This window comes from Hippocampus bargibanti, linkage group LG01, assembly GCF_051943395.1.
Source record: "Hippocampus bargibanti isolate YZ-2025 linkage group LG01, ASM5194339v1, whole genome shotgun sequence".
Lineage (NCBI taxonomy): Eukaryota > Metazoa > Chordata > Actinopteri > Syngnathiformes > Syngnathidae > Hippocampus > Hippocampus bargibanti.
Window position 1 is genome coordinate 23,831,066 of NC_142734.1, and position 15,990 is coordinate 23,847,055.

The 15,990-nt window shown below is 43.8% G+C and overlaps 1 protein-coding gene across 3 annotated transcripts in view; it reads left to right on the top strand.

The window, feature by feature from the left end:
- Window positions 1-15,990, top strand: part of irak1 (interleukin-1 receptor-associated kinase 1) — a 38,450-nt gene that overhangs the window by 5,869 nt on the left and 16,591 nt on the right. For all 3 annotated transcript variants that reach the window (XM_089004682.1, XM_089004669.1, XM_089004674.1), the window contains exons 4-5: window positions 11,522-11,607; window positions 11,685-11,867. In XM_089004682.1, coding sequence (XP_088860808.1) covers window positions 11,522-11,607; window positions 11,685-11,867 — 269 coding nt within the window. The remainder of the gene's footprint in view (window positions 1-11,521; window positions 11,608-11,684; window positions 11,868-15,990) is intronic.

Sequence of the window (15,990 nt, forward strand, 5' to 3'; positions counted from 1 at the left end):
TCAAAAGGAGCGGCTCATGGACTTCATTTACAAGTAAAGGTAACACGATAATAACCGTTTTTAAAATTATGCTACAGTTTGTATATATAAAGAATACTGACATGACATTTCAAACAAAACATGTTAACTGTTGCCTATCAAATGGTGAATAAGCTACTCTGTAGAGTTCATATGTTTGTAAATCTGACTATGATGACATCAGTGCCTCACCAGCCATGAACCTCACCGCACGTCACTGCGTTGTTAATACCTTGGTCTCTACCTCTCCGCTACACCCTCATTAGCCAAAATGTCATTATCCAAACGGAGAAAAGTAGATAAGGAGTGTAGAATTTTCAAAGACAAATGGACCATGTCCTATTTATTTACAGAGATGCACGGAAAACCTTGGTGTGTTTGCAACAACTTTTGGTATTGAAGGAATATAATATTTGATGCCACTACGAGACTCATCACAGCGAAAATTATGACGGGTTGCAAGGACAACTGAGAAGTGAAAAGATTAACGAATTGCTGGCGGGTCTGAGGAAACAGCAGTCAACTTTCATTCGGAGCCGAGAATCAGTGAAGCAGCGGTAAAAGCCAGCTACCTAATTGCTAGCGAAATATCATTAGCATCGAAGCCGACGGTGACTTTGTTAAACGATGCCGATGAAGGCGGCTAATTGCTAGCGAAATATCATTAGCATCGAAGCCGACGGTGACTTTGTTAAACGATGCCGATGAAGGCGGCTGAACTTGTATGTCCCGAGAAGCGACAAGCTTTTGCCAATATTAGCCTGACGAGGAATACTATAGCAAAGAGGATTTCGGGAGAGGACGGGATACGGGCCATCGTAAGGGGGCTGGAGGGGCTTGCGCACCCGATCACACCGCAGGAAGGCATGCATGTTCGGAGTGCGGGATCCACGTGCGTGAGCTGGCACGATGTTCACGGCGGCCGGGGCCGCATAGCCGGCGCAAACTGCCGGAGGCGGGTGAGCAGATCATTGACGTCGACAGTCGCAGGGTCGGTCGGGTTGAGCAGCTCCCCAGGCACGCGTAAACTGGCAACGTATACCAGCTCTGCTGGAGTCGAGTTGATGTCGGGCTTTAGCGTGGAGCGGATGGCCTGCAACACCAGAGGCAGGTTATCCACCCAGTTTTCTGCATTGTCGGAAGACATCAGGGAGGCCTTCAGTTGGCGATGGAGGCGCTCAACCATGCCGTTCGCAGCTGGGTGGTAGGCAGTCGTCCGGTTTCGTTCACATCCCAGAAAAGAGCACAGCTTGCCAAATAGTGCAGACTCGAACTGGGCTCCACGATCGGTGGTGATGGTCTTCGGTGGTCCAAAGCGGGCGACCCAGTGTTGGAGGAAGGCACCGACAACAGCTTCGGACCCGCAGTCGGACAAGGAAGGGCTTCGCACCATCGGGTGAAGCGGTCAACGCAAGTCAACAAGTACCGGAAGCCACGGGAGGGGGCAAGGGGTCCGACAAGATCTATGTGGAGGTGACTGAACCGGGCGTCCGGCGTGTCAAAAATTCCCACGGGTGACTTTGTATGGCGCTGGACCTTTGAGCGTTGGCATCGTAGACAGCCGCGCACCCAGTCTCGCACGTCTCTCTGCAGTCCCTTCCAGGAAAACCTTTTCGCCAGCATCTTGGTCATGCCACGAATTCCAGGATGAGAGAGACTGTGCAGAGATTCGAACACCTTTCGCCGGAAGAAGTCGGGAACCAGTGGTCGAGGGACGCCGTTGGATTGGACGCACAGGATTGTGCAGCCAGATTTAGGGAGCGGGACAGCGATGATGTTGAAGTCGTTGGCATGGTCGGCTAGACCTTCTCGTACATGGCTGCTGCCATCTCGTCGTAGTCAAGACCGTCGGGAAACTGGATCGTGTTGATCTCAACTCGAGAAAGGGCGTCTGCGACCTCGTTCTGAGCCCCCTGGACGTGGCGAAACTCGAGGTCAAATTGCGAGAGGTAGTCCAAGTGCCGAACTTCTAGGTCCAGGTACTTCGTCGATGCCGAGGGGATGGCGGAGAGGAGTGGCTTGTGGTCGGTATAGATGATGATGCGTCCACCCTTGATGAAGTGCCGGAAGTGCTTCACGCTGAGGTAGACGCCAAGAAGTTCCGAGCCAAAGGTGGAGTACCGGCGTTCGGCTGGCTGGAGGGCCTTGGAGAAGAAGGCGATGGGTCGAGAGTCACCGTTGAGGCCGACGTGGAGAACCGCACCGATTGCAACCGTGGAGGAGTCAACCATGAGAGACAACTGACCATCGGGGCTTGGGTGAGCTAGGAGTGTTGCATCGGCAACGAGATCCTTCAGCCGTTGAAAAGCCTTCAATTGCTCGGAGGAGAGGTCGACGGGAACGTGCTTCTTCTTGTTGCCAGTCAGCGAGTTTAGTGGCAGGGCAGCCTCGGCACAGTTCGGGATGAAGCGGCGGTAGAAGTTTACCATCCCGAGGAATCGCTGTTACCGTCTCGGGTGTGGGAAAGTCACGGATGGCCTGCACCTTGGTGGCTAGAGGGCGTACTCTTTATTGGCGAGCCAGCCAGGAGGTTTTTTTTTCACTCCTCCTCAGCCCAATCAACTCTCCTAATTGAAATAGACCAGATTTCCGCCGTCACCCTCGAACTCTCCCCCCCTGGCACGACGACATGGAGCTCTGGTTCCAAGTGGTTGACTCCCAATTCGTCAACCGTGGCATCACCCAGCAGACCACCAAATTCCACTATGCGGTCACTGCCCTCAGTCCGGAGTTGGCAGGTCGTGTGCGCCGAGTCATCTTCGATCCTCCGGCCGAAAATCCTTACTCTGCCCTGAAACAGGAGATCCTGAGGTAGACCACCCTCACGGAACACCAGAGGTACACAGCCTTGAGGCATGACGTCGAGCTGGGGGACAGCCGGCCCTCCCAGCTCCTGCAACGCCTCGAGACGATGGCGGGCAACAGCATCAAGGACCAGGGTTTCCTGCGGCATGTCTTCATAGAGAAGCTGCCCTCGATTATCCAAGCAGTCCTGGCAACCACACCACCCGACTCCACCTTGCAGGAGTTGGCCGCCCTCGCCGACAAAGTTGCAGAGGCATGCGGGGCAGCCTACCGTTTCTGCCATGCAGCTTCCTCCGACGCCAGAGCCCTCGACTGATGCTCTCCAACTGCTCATCAACGAGATGCGTGCCCTGCGAACCGAAATCCGGGAACGCAGCCACAGTCGAGAACGCGGCCGTAGTCGCGGACGCGTCCCCATTCGAGAGCGCAGCCCAAGCCGCAACCGGAACTCATCCAGCGCGGACCCCGACCTGTGCTGGTACCACCAATATTGGGGCGACCGGGCCAAACGATGCATCGAGCTGTGCAAGAAGTCGGGAAACGGGCCAGCCAGGGAGTGAACTCGGGTTCCCACTCGCCTGGCGCTTCCACAACCAGCCACATCATTTATGTCCGCGACCGCACATCGAGAAGACGATTTATGGTGGACTCGGCTGCCGAAATCAGCGTTCTGCCACCTTCTCCTGCAGAGCGCCAGAACCCGGACGCTGGAGTGTCCCGGCAAGCTGCGGTGCGCACCGGTGACGCCACAATGGGACCTTGCATTCTTGGTTGATATTACTGAACAATCAGAACAAAATGTTGCAAGGCCGCAAAAGTTGTCACACAGTTTTCTGACAACATACATGCATTTAAGTTGAAGCTGACTTTGTGGGAGATGCAAATGTCAACCCTGCTCATTTCCCCTGTCTGAGAAATGTGTGTGTGACCAGACCTGATGCGGACATGAAGCGGTACAAAGACAAAATTGCAGGACTACTGTTGGAGTTTGAGAAACGTTTTCAGGTATTTGGTGAAAATGAGACAGAATTTTCAGTTTTTCGCTCACCTTTCACAGTTAAAGCTACTGATCTGCCGGTCGAAATTCAGCTAGAGATAATTGATTTGCAGTGTGATGCAGATTTGAAGGGCAAATTTGCCTCTGTAGGTCTGGACAGATTTTATCAGTATCTACTACCAGGGTACCCCAAAATAAAACCCCTGGCTGCTAAAATTTTGTGCATGTTTGGGACAACCTACCTTTGTGAACAAATTTTCTCAGTGATGAATATCAATAAAACAAAAATGCGTCCTTTGTGAACAAATTTTCTCAGTGATGAATATCAATAAAACAAAAATGCGTTCAAGGCTCACAAACAAGCAGTTAAATGACATTCTGAAAGTGACAACTAGTCAGGACATGACACCTGGTGTTGATGCGCTTGGATCAGTTTCAATGCAAATTTGTGAATGATAAAAGTAAATTGCACATTTGTCTAAGGAAATATGAGGTGTTTCATGAAATGTTTTGTAAAAGGATAGTTCATTAAATTTCAATATTTTCCTAATGTTCTTGTGCTTCTTTACACCAAAACAAAGGAAATACATGATATTTTTGTTATTTTTAGCAGAGTATGTTATAATTTTAATGGTCCGGCCCACTTGACATCTCCCTAGGCCGTATGTGGCCCACGATGCGAAATGAGTTTGACACCCCTGCCTTAAAGTGTTTATCGGTTTGAAATAAGTAGGAATGTTGTGTTGCCAATGGACTCTTTGTAGTTTGTCAGAAACTCCTGCAATGTAAGGTACTGATACTCCTCTCCTTTTTTGTATCTTCAGAATTTTTGGTTTCATTCCCTCTTCTTTCTTTCTGACATCTGTTAAATTACCACTGAGGGTACACAGTTTGTGAGTGCTCTCCTGATATGTTTTGACTCCTTTTCTCTACCTTCAACGCTTGTTGGTATTAGTTTAGGCCTATGCTGGAGGGTTCTGATAACTCCTAGTTTGTGTTGTAAAGGGTGGTTAGAATCGAAAAGTAAGTATTGGTCAGTGTGCGTAGCCTTCCTAAAGACTTCTGTTTGATGCAAGGGCCTGTTTCTCCATCTCTTCCATGTACAGATTTGCCACTATGAGTGAAACTGGTGAACCCATAGCACAACCATGAATTTGTTTGTAACATTTCTCCCTAAATTGACAATACATAGTATTAAGGCAGATTTCCAATAATTGGCAGATGTGGTCCGGTTTAAGTTTGGTTCTTTCATGCAGAGAAACGTCGGCCAGCAGTCTCGTCCTCACCACTGAGACTGGTGCTGGGGTTGGGACAGATGTAAAGAGAGAAGTCACACCGTAAGATGGCAATGTTTCCTCAGGTTCCAGTATGAGGCCTTTGATCCTCTCTACAAACCCTGTGGTGTTCTCTACGTGATATTCTGTGTTACCAACCAACGGTAACCCTGGGTATAATCTAAAATACACCTGTTTGTCTATGTGTTTTACTTTCTCTAAGTTTTGGAGACAGTCTATCATTTATTTTTTTTGTATCTATTGGAAGGGTCCCTTTTTAGTTGCTCATAAGTGGAAGAATCACTGATTAACCTATGTATTTTGTCTTCATAATCCGATGTGTTGAGAAGCGCTGTACACCTACCCTTGTCTGCTGGCAAAATAGTAATATTTTTATCTTTTTGTAGAGTAGTTAACGCCTTTCTTTCTTCTAATGTTATGTTGGACGGAGGTGGTTTGGCACTTCTAAGAAGGGCTGATATTTTAATGTGCAGATCATCTGCCTCTACATAGGAAAGTTTGTTATTTTTAATAGCTGATTCAGTAGCTGTGATGTAGTCTATTGTAGGTATTGTTTTAGGAGTTACTGAGAAATTTAAACCTTTGGCTAGTACCGCCTTTTCTGTCTCTGAGAGATCTCTGTCTGACAAATTTTTGATCCAAATGTCCCTTGAAATCTGCTCATACCTAATTTTACCCGTGTTTCCAAGTAGCTGTGATTGTTTCTGTAAAAGTAATTTTAGCAATTTACCCTTTTGTCTCTCTTTGGTTTGGCTGTGGTGCCTCATGTATCTGGATTTGGTAAATTCGCACACTTCCTGGTAGATTTTGTGGGTAAGTTCAGTTTGTAATCGTTGATAATAAGGTTCTATTTCTGTTTGTTTTTTATCTCTATGTTAACTCTCCTAATTCGCAAATTCAGTATTTTCCTCGTATAATTTTGTTGCATTTTATTGGCTAAGTATCTTGGGGTCTTGGGATGCTTGCTTCAAGCATTTATGAATTAACCGGCTCTTTCTACATCTAAGATTGAATCTGCGGTGGTTCTTTAAGTCAGCTAATTTAAAAGTGGCCTTTTCTAAGTTACATACCAGCAGAAGGATGTCTCTCCCAAAGTTGTCAGCAATACGTCTGTGTATGCTCTCAGTCGTACAGGAGTGGTCCATCGATTTGACGACAATGAGGTTAAAATCTTAGAGAAAGAACATAGATGGTTTGAAAGAGGAGTAAAAGAAGTGATGTTCATAAAACCACTAAATCCTTCATTAAACCGGTTTGGTGGTGTGAGGTTCAATTTGGATCGTTCATACAATAGCCTGATTAGGCAACATAGGATTAGTTATACTGATGAGGTGATACCGGTCGAAATGGGGCAATCAGGCCAGTCGTTAGTCAGAACGACAGGAACTTTCAGTGGAGTAGCTGCAGGGAGTAGTCCTCTGCTCCCCCCAACCTGAGAGCAGGGACCTATCTTAGCAGAGTCCGGCACTGCCATGTCTGGACAGTAGGGATATATATAAGGCCTAAACTATCAGTAAGACTTTAGTTTGCTGACGAAGTTTCTTGGATAAGAAGCGAAACGTCTGACACCTTCAAAGAAGTACAGATGACGGCTGAAGAAACCTTTTCTTCGGTGCTACGGTATTGTAATTAAAAGACAACCGACACCTTCGGACAAGTTGCGTCCATCATTTGTACAATCACTTCAAATGATTTCTCCTGAGCGCATTTTAAAAAGATTCCACCGCATATAGCTATATTTTACGTTTTAAGACTCGCACTGAATATTCAGGAAGTCTTGTTTTTGAGTTGATGACGATTCCGGAAGTGACGTCACATTCAGAACGCCCCTGACCGTCAAAGGGACACACAATGCATGTTGGGCACTTTTTTTTGTCTGAAAACACCGTGTTGATTGCGAAATTAGAAGGAAAACTACATAAATAACGCAATGGTGAATCGTTGTGTGTCTGTCACGTTCCGAGCGGGACAGGTGGCAGCTGACTCGTCGGAACGTGGGAAAAGGGTTTGGATCCTTAAGCAGGCGGCAGAGACGACGATACTGGCAAAGAGTTTGTTCAGAACTGAAGGCGCGGGTCCGATAAATCCACGGTCCCGGAGGAGAATAACAAAAGAAATTAAAGAAGAGGTACAGCGAGTACGATGGTGGGGTTATCCATCCAGCCTACAAAGCTAAGCAAACAAAATGGCTCGCGATCCCAGAAGGCCATAAAACATACGAGACAGTAACCACCTCGGGTGAAGCACACGCATGCACGGGAAGAGTCCAGAACACGGGCAAGATGCGAGGTGTGCATTTTCTGGGACACTACATTGGAGTCCAGACGGCTTGAATTGATACGGAAGGACTTCTCTCATCAATTGCAAACATTTATGCTTTCCTATTCAGAACTATTTGAATCATATTCATAACTGAGTAACAAGACTGATGAGTAACAAGAACGCATCTTCTCCGAATCTGAACTCTCTGAAGCCATTGTTTTGATTCTGGAGCAAGGCAGTTTGTGACCCATAGTGACGTTACGAACAAGGAGGCGGGACTTTCTGAATCTCGCCATTTCCGAGTGCATGTTGTGGCAGTTTTGGGACACTTTAAGTAATTTTTATTGGTGTTTTGCATTTGACTAAAAATATCAGACTGCGTGTTTTGGGTATTTGACCCTTTACAGTCGATGGGGTCATATTTGGTACACTAAAGATAAGTGCTTATAGATCGAAAAAATTAAAGGTAGCAGTTCAAGTTTCGATTGGAACTGATGCAGCACAAGTTACATGTCCCTTTAACACAGGTTATATGCAGCTATGCCTTTAAGAGCGTCAGTGACATCATCTCCTTATTGCGCAACACAACGTGCGCTCCTGCATCTTCAAAGCTCCTTCTACTTCTCGTCAAGGATCAAATATCACGTAAGTATATGTTGTGACGATTTCATGAGCTATTCAGAAGAGGTTTACCTTGATACTGAAATGCATAAACTAACGCTAACTTATTTATTTACCAAGAAATATTAAAAATAAGTGGTGTCTAAAAGATGGAACATTCGGCGTGCTAACGCTAGTTTGATGATGATATTGTTGATCCTGACTGGGTACCCGATACGAATAATTGTAAGTGAATGGTGCGTTTTACACTAATAGCTGTACCTCATAGCTTTGCATTCTCAATATAATTATTGAAACGGAGGTCCATATGTTTTTTTGTTATATCCTAAACAGAAATTAGAAAACTTAAAACATTTTCATCATAATGTCTGGTACAAATTTAACACTTCCTATTTCCAAAAGACCGTGAAACATGTTAGGAGCAGGTACAACACTCACAAGTTTCTGTGAAAAAAATACAGGAAAAGCTAAAAGTCTATATTTTATTTGGGGCAAATCAAAGACAGCAAAATTATTCTGAAGGCCTTGAGGACATTAGATTGGCATGTCAAGTAAAATCATCTGAGAGAAAGAATTTGTAATCAGAAAATGTAGAAATGATTGTTTTGAAGAACATAATAGGTTGCTTTTCCACTTGTGTTATGTAAGGTTTTGTTCCCACCTGGTGGACAAAATAGTGCATTTCACATTCTCAAATATAGTACTTTGACTTGATTCTGTTTGTGATGTAATGTAAGGAAAGAGATGCCCATTTCACGGTAAGATCAGAGCATTGAGATCAAATGGTTAGTTTGGTATAGTTTTTGCTTTTTTGAATGTTGCTGTGCCCATATGTTTTTTCTAAAATACCCATGTACTGTATATCTTTCCAGATTCTGATGAGAATGAAATAGATGACCATGTTGATGAAGACATTTTGGCATCGGACACAGTCGTGACTGTTGCATTGATGAACTTCTATCACTATTCAAATATTTTCAAAGGATTTTCGATGAAAAAATGATGGATATTATTGTTGAACAGTTGAAATTCTATGCAATGCAAAATAACATCAATAAGCCCATGTGTCTCGCCAAGGAAGAGCTTGAGAAGTGGCTGGGATTGATATACTGTTTCTCAATCTGAAAATGACCAAACACTCGGATGCTTTGGGCTTGAAAGCTATCTCCACTAACTGATTATGCTGCAGAATGTACTGTATGTCAAGGGATCGCTTCGAAATTATAAAAAGGAACTTGCATATAGCAGACAACACAAAACAAGGAACTCGGGGAAGCCCAAATTATGATCCCTTGCACAAAGTAAGGCCAATGATAAAAGTTTCAAGAATTACCCAAGTCACAGCGTTTGTCAATTGATGAACAAATTGTACTCTATGACGGTAGATTTACACTCAAGCAGTATCTACCAAATAAACCAATGAACTGGGGGTTCAAGTTGTTTGTGCTGGCAGGTTATGATGGCTACATGTATGCATTCCATATACAGGAACGATAGATCCAGTCAGTGACTCCAAGGTTCCCGATCTGAAAGTGACCTCAAATGTTGTGCTCCATTTGGCTCAAAACATCCAACCAGGAAACAATCATCGATTGTATTTTGATAATTGGTTTACATCAGAATCAGAATCATCTTTATTGCCAAGTATGTAGGACACACAAGGAATTTGTTTCCGGTAGAACACGCTGCACTAGTATCGTCGTCAAAAAAACTGCTAAGTGGCACTATACAGTTCCATTTTGGCTACTGTTGAAGAGTTCAAAGAGTTAATGGCTTGGGGGAAGAAGCTGTTTAAATGTCTGCTGGATTTGGTGCGCATGGCTCGGTAGCGCCTGCCTGAGGGGAGTAGCTGGAAAAGGTGGTGGACAGGGTGCGGAGGGTCCAGTAGGATTTTCCGCGCCCTTGTTCGGATTCTTGCAGTGTGCAAGTCCTCGAGACTTGCACACTGCCAATGCCAATGATTTTTTCCGCCGTCCTAACTGTCCGTTGAAGTCGGATTTTGTCCATTTTTGTGGCGGCCCCGAACCAAACGGTGATGGAAGAACACAGGATGGATTCGATGACAGCCGTGTAGAAATGTTGCAGCACCTCCTGTGACATATATCCCCTTACTCCAACATTTGGCAAAAAGAAAAATCTGGTGTTGTGGCACAGTGAGGCTCAATCACAGTTCAGCTGAACCACAGCTAAAAGACATTGAGGTTCTTTTCCCACTGATGATACAGTATTCGGTTTGACAACATAGCTCATGTTCCATATATTGCAAAGAACTGCAACAGGTGCAAGCATGGCACATGCTCGGTGAAAACTAATATTTACAGCAAAAAAAATGAAAGGTAAATCTTTGTTTGAATCATCACAATAACTGCTTTGCATTATTCCATGGTTAGCTAGTTTTCTTTATCTGTAAAGGAACTATGTATTTTTATGTAAACATTTTATGTCAATATTTTATGTAAATTAAGTATGTATTTTATGTAAATATTTTATTATTTTAATAAAAATATGTCATATGGGTAAAAGTCTAGTCTTTGAAGTTGCACTTGACATATGTTCCAAAAAAGGCACCCTCTCAACATAGGCCTTTCATGATGATTGGGCCAAATTAGGAACAAATTTTCTTAGGCTCAAATTTTCTACATTATTGAAAAATAATAAAAAAGGAAGCTACTAGTATGTTATTATATCCATCAGTGACCATAAAAACTGAACAGAATTTTTTTTTCTAATTAGAACATAATTCAGGCAGTAAAGGGTTAAGATGCTGTAAAACCTTTTTCTGATGTCAGTTAGGAAACCAAAAAATGGTGTCGGATGTCCTTTAAAGAAGAAAGAAAATAAACTGGGTTTTATTTACCTCTGTGATGGTAGTTGTTAATGGATGACGAACTTCCAGGTTGCCTCTTGATGATATCCGAGTGAAGTTGCCGTGCTTTATGGGTGATAAGACCCTCTCTTATACTGTCCCCTGCAAGCTGCTTTTCATTAATCCAAATCAACGGCAGTTTTTCAACCTCTTCTATTGCCTGAGACCATTGCTTAGACAACACAGAAACACCCTTCGCCACACATAGCAATGGTCGACTGTGTACTGGTACTGTGAAGTCACACAAACGGTGTTTTTCGATGATCTTCTCCTGCTCGACCGTCATTTTCTTTTGTGTCCTCTTCGGCTTCACACTAGCCTGCGGGGTTTTTTTTTTGGTCCCATAATAGCAAAAGTACTCCACTCGATAATAAACCACGTCTGCACTCAATGAAGGGGGTGTGGAAAACTAGTCCGCCAGCCACCGTGGCGCTGTTTGACCGTGTAGTTTGGTGTTCATCTGCCGAAAACTAGTTCGTATGCCAAGATTATATTCTCGTGAATTAAATTTTTGTCAGGCGAAAAGTTCGTGAGCTAAAGCGTTCGTAAGATGAGGTATCACTATATGAGGAAAGCTGTTGTTTTTTGTATCGTCAGAAAAACGTGTGAATGTGTGAATGAAAGATGCTGACTTGATTTGTTAATTCGGTTTCTCAGTCCAAAGAGGAGCTGAGGAACGAGCACTACCCCGACCAGCCCCGCCACCCTCCAGTTTGCAATCTGCTCAACCTGGAAGCCTTCAGGTCCATGAACGCTCCCCATGCTGACCACCAATAGTTGATCACAGCTGGCTGATGTCACCAATCACTCAATCCCGCAGGGCCCTGAACCGTTGGTGTCCGGCGCTGGCGGCCGCCGTGGAGTGATGTGCTGGTCCTATGAGGAGGTGCACGCTGGGACTGAGGGGTTTTCGCCGGCCCTGCGGATCGGTGAAGGGGGCTTTGGTGTCGTGTACAGAGCGCGCCTAAACAACACAGACTGTGCGGTCAAGAGACTCAAACAGGTTAGCAAGTGATGGTGGCGCGTGAACATGCAGCGGATCCCCTCTCCTGGCAAATTGGCGTTTTCATGTTTATTATGTTTGTTAAAGTCATTATAAGTGCCTTGCATGCTGGGTCCGAGAGGACAGTAATTTCATCTGTGCTGTATGTCATGCATATTAGCATATTTGACAATAAAGCTGACTTTGACTTTGAAGTCCAGGAATCAACGCAAAAATGTAGCACCGGTTGCAGAAACTTGCTCTACCCCTTTTTGCTGGCGGTTCAGAATGACCATATTTCATTATGTTCAAGGTACTATTCAGAAAATTAGAATATCTTGAAAATTTTCACCCAAAAAGATCCGTACCCATGAAAATGTCAATTGTGCAGGGATGAGAATTTTCTATCTGCGGATTTCTGACTTTTTCAGACCAAATGACCAGATAAAGGTACATATGTATTCTCACTTTTTCGCTGTTCATTTCCTGCTCCGGCTTGTGTTGGCAAAAAGCGCAATTTTGATTGGATGATACTGACGCCGGTTGGCAGAAAGCGGCATTTAGAGTGGGTGATTTTGATTTGGGTGCCGTTGAAGTCGAAACAGGTAAACGCCCCCTTTTGAATAAGCAGATGTGTAAAAAAATCTGCTTGAATAGACCCAAGGATTCGCCTTTGTGGAGAGAACAGGTTGGAATTTGATAGATTCTAATTTGCAATGAAACAATACCATGATGAAACAATTGATTGTCAGTGGCACGATCACAAGCCCCATACTAACGTTAGCATCAATCTACTTCTGTGAGAGGCAGCAGAAAGCAAGCGTGCAAGCTAATGAGCAGTGTGCAGGCTAGCTAGCAGTAATCTTGCGTATGTGCCCGGCAAGTGGACTTTTATTCCGATAGTTTGGCTGAATTTTTACCAATCATGAGGAACATAAAACTATTCATATAAATAGTGAGTGTGTATATATATATATATATATATATATATATATATATATATGGAAGTGTCTTGGAGAGGTGGCGGTGGTGTTCCTGACCGGGTTATTCAACAAGATCTTAGATGGTGAACAGATGCCTGAAGAATGGAGACGAAGTGTACTCGTGCCCATTTTTAAGAACAGGGGAGATGTGCAGAGTTGTACTAACTACAGAGGAATAAAGTTGATGAGCCATACAATGAAACTCTGGGAAAGAGTAGTTGAAGCGAGACTAAGAGCAGAAGTGAACATTTGTGAGCAGCAGTATGGCTTCATGCCAAAAAAAGAGTACGACAGATGCAGTGTTTGCTTTAAGAATGCTGATAGAGAAGTACAGGGAAGGTCGCACACACATATACTGTGTGATATATACACACAGTATATGCGTGTGCCCCCCCCCCCCCCCCCCCGCCTTTCTTTTCAGGTCCCTACTCTCAGATTGGGGAGAGCAGAGGAGCATTGAAGGTAGAGAAAAGGAGTCAAAACATATCAGGAGAGCACTCACTAACTGTGGGTACCCTCAGTGGTCATTGAACAAATGTCAGAAAGAAAGAATAGGGAATGAAACCAAAAATTCTCAAGATACAAAAAGGAGCGGAGTAGCAGTACCTTACATTGCAGGAGTTTCTGAAAAACTACAGAGTCCTTTGGCAACACAAAATTCCTACTTATTTCAAACCGATAAACATGTTCAACATGATAAGGCAAAAATTAGTGCATCCAAAAGATAGGCTGCCAAATGAAAAACAAAGTAATGTAGTTTATTCAATACATTGTAAGAATGAAAATTGTAAGGAGCAGTACATTGTTGAGACTCAACACATTCTCAAAAAAAGACTATCAACATCGCAGGGATAATACGAGTGGGCCTCAATCGGCAGTACATTTGCACCTAAAAAGCTAGCAACCACTCATTTGACGACAATGAGGTTAAAATCTTAGCGAAAGAACATACATGGTTTGAAAGGGGAGTAAAAGATAAAAGATTCTCATAAAACAACAAAATCCTTCATTAAACCGGTCTGGTGGGGTGAGGTTCAATTTGGATCGTTCATACAATAGCCTGCTTAGGCAAAACAGGTTAGACAACATTCGTAATGCTGATGAGGTGATACCGGAGGGAGTGGGGCAAACAGGCCAGTCGTTAGTCAGGAATGTAGGAACAATCAGTGGGGCCACAGGGAGTGGTCCTCTGCTCCCCCCAACCTGAGAGTAGGGACCTATTATAGCTGTGTCCGGCGCCGCCATGTCTGGACATTAGGGATATATAAATAGGGCCAATACGACCAGTAAGACTTTAGTTCGCTGACGAAGCCCCTTGGATAGGAGGCGAAACGTCCGACACCTTCAAAAAAGTACAGATGACGGCTGAAGAAACCTTCTCATCGATATTCCAAACATATTTAAACTTTGAATACCTCCCCAAATCTCTCCCGGGAAAACTTTGCCGCATATTTGTCAGCCCGTTCGACTCACTTTGGTTCAGTCGTTCTCATTTTCACTCAAATTTCAGGACCCACAGAATATGGAGTTTTAGGACTACATAAACATTCAATACAGTTTTAGAAACCTTAGAGCAGTGGTTCTTAAACTGGGTTGGATTGAAACCCCGGGGTTGGGTGAGTCGCTCTCAGGGGTTTCGTGGATCCTCCACCGCAGGGGTCCACCCCTCAGCTAGACTGCAGTTAATGGGCACAGTCATTGAAAGTAGGCTTTGATGAATGAGCACATGAATCTGGTGGGCATCGGTGCCTCCAACAAGATTAAGTAGACCATGCTTACAACAGAATTCTTAGTTCGATACCAAATAGGCTTAGTCGTGCTAATGGCGTGAAACCAGAGCCGGGGATAGAACAGTGGAGCTAATTAGATAGAACAATACAGGTCATCATATATATAATCAATCAATCTATCTAGCTATCAAGCTATCTATACATATCCATCCATAGTTTATATCTATACATAAACTATGGATAGTGAATGAATATTGCTAGTGAGCCTATTATGCGGTTTTCTGGTTGTAAAAAAAGAGTATTCAGACAATTTCACGTGATTGACTTTGCCTTAGTCATATTGTTGAATCTAAATGTTTTGATCATATATCATTTGAAATATTTGAATGGGTGAATTCCTTATTTGTACTCTTGTGTATTGGATTTATTTTTAGAAATAAGAAGTTACTTCTTCATTAACTCATTCACTGTCATTGTCACCCGAATTCCAGGACCCAGAGAATATTGAGTTGGAGGATGACATCAACATTCAATACAGCGTTAGAAACCGTAAACTTTCTTCTTTTATCAGAAAAAAGAGTTACTTCCTAAATGATGTGGCTCTGGAGTTATCTGAGCTCGAAATGAGGGCGGCTGTCCAAAATACAATGCAATACAGTGAAACCTCGGTTTACGAACCCCTTGGCTTACGAGCTTTTCGGTTTACGAACCTTACATTTATGAAAATTTTACCTTGGCATACAAACTATTTTTCGGGATACACACGGAGCTGCCACAATGAGTGATGTGTCGTTCGCGAACGAGCCCGTTCTCCTAACAAGAAAATGGTGGCCGCTGTTTTTGTCCTCTATTCCCCGCCCCCAGTCTTCGGTTAAAGCCACATGATTGGTCAAAAATGCAGCAGTGGGATGGGGTTACAGACAGAGAGAGAGTGATGCCGTTCTCCAAAAATAAAATGGTGTCTTCGGTTAAAGCCACGTGATTGGTCAAGATAAAAAAAAAAACAAAAGTGAAAAAAAAAAAAAGTGAAATACAGTAAAGTCTCGTTATATCGATATCGGATATACCGATAGTCCCGGTTATATCGATACTATTTCTATGCACGCACGGAGAAAATTACATGCAAACAGGGTCGGATATATCGATAGTCCCGGTTATATCGATATTTTTTCGGACTCCCTTGAATATCGATATAACGAGACTTTACTGTAGTGAGAAAATGGATAGAAAACAGTGAAATTTGGACCCATTTCAACTTTGATATAGTTCATACTTAGGTGCAGATAAAGCGCTGGCCATGGCCTCTGGCCATGTTTTTTTATTTTTCCACAAGGGGGCAGGATTTCCCTTTTTTCCATGTTAACGCTTTGTTCCAGCTTCAGCTGTTGTTCAAGTGTTAAATACATCAATCTGTTTGTCCAGTGGGACCTT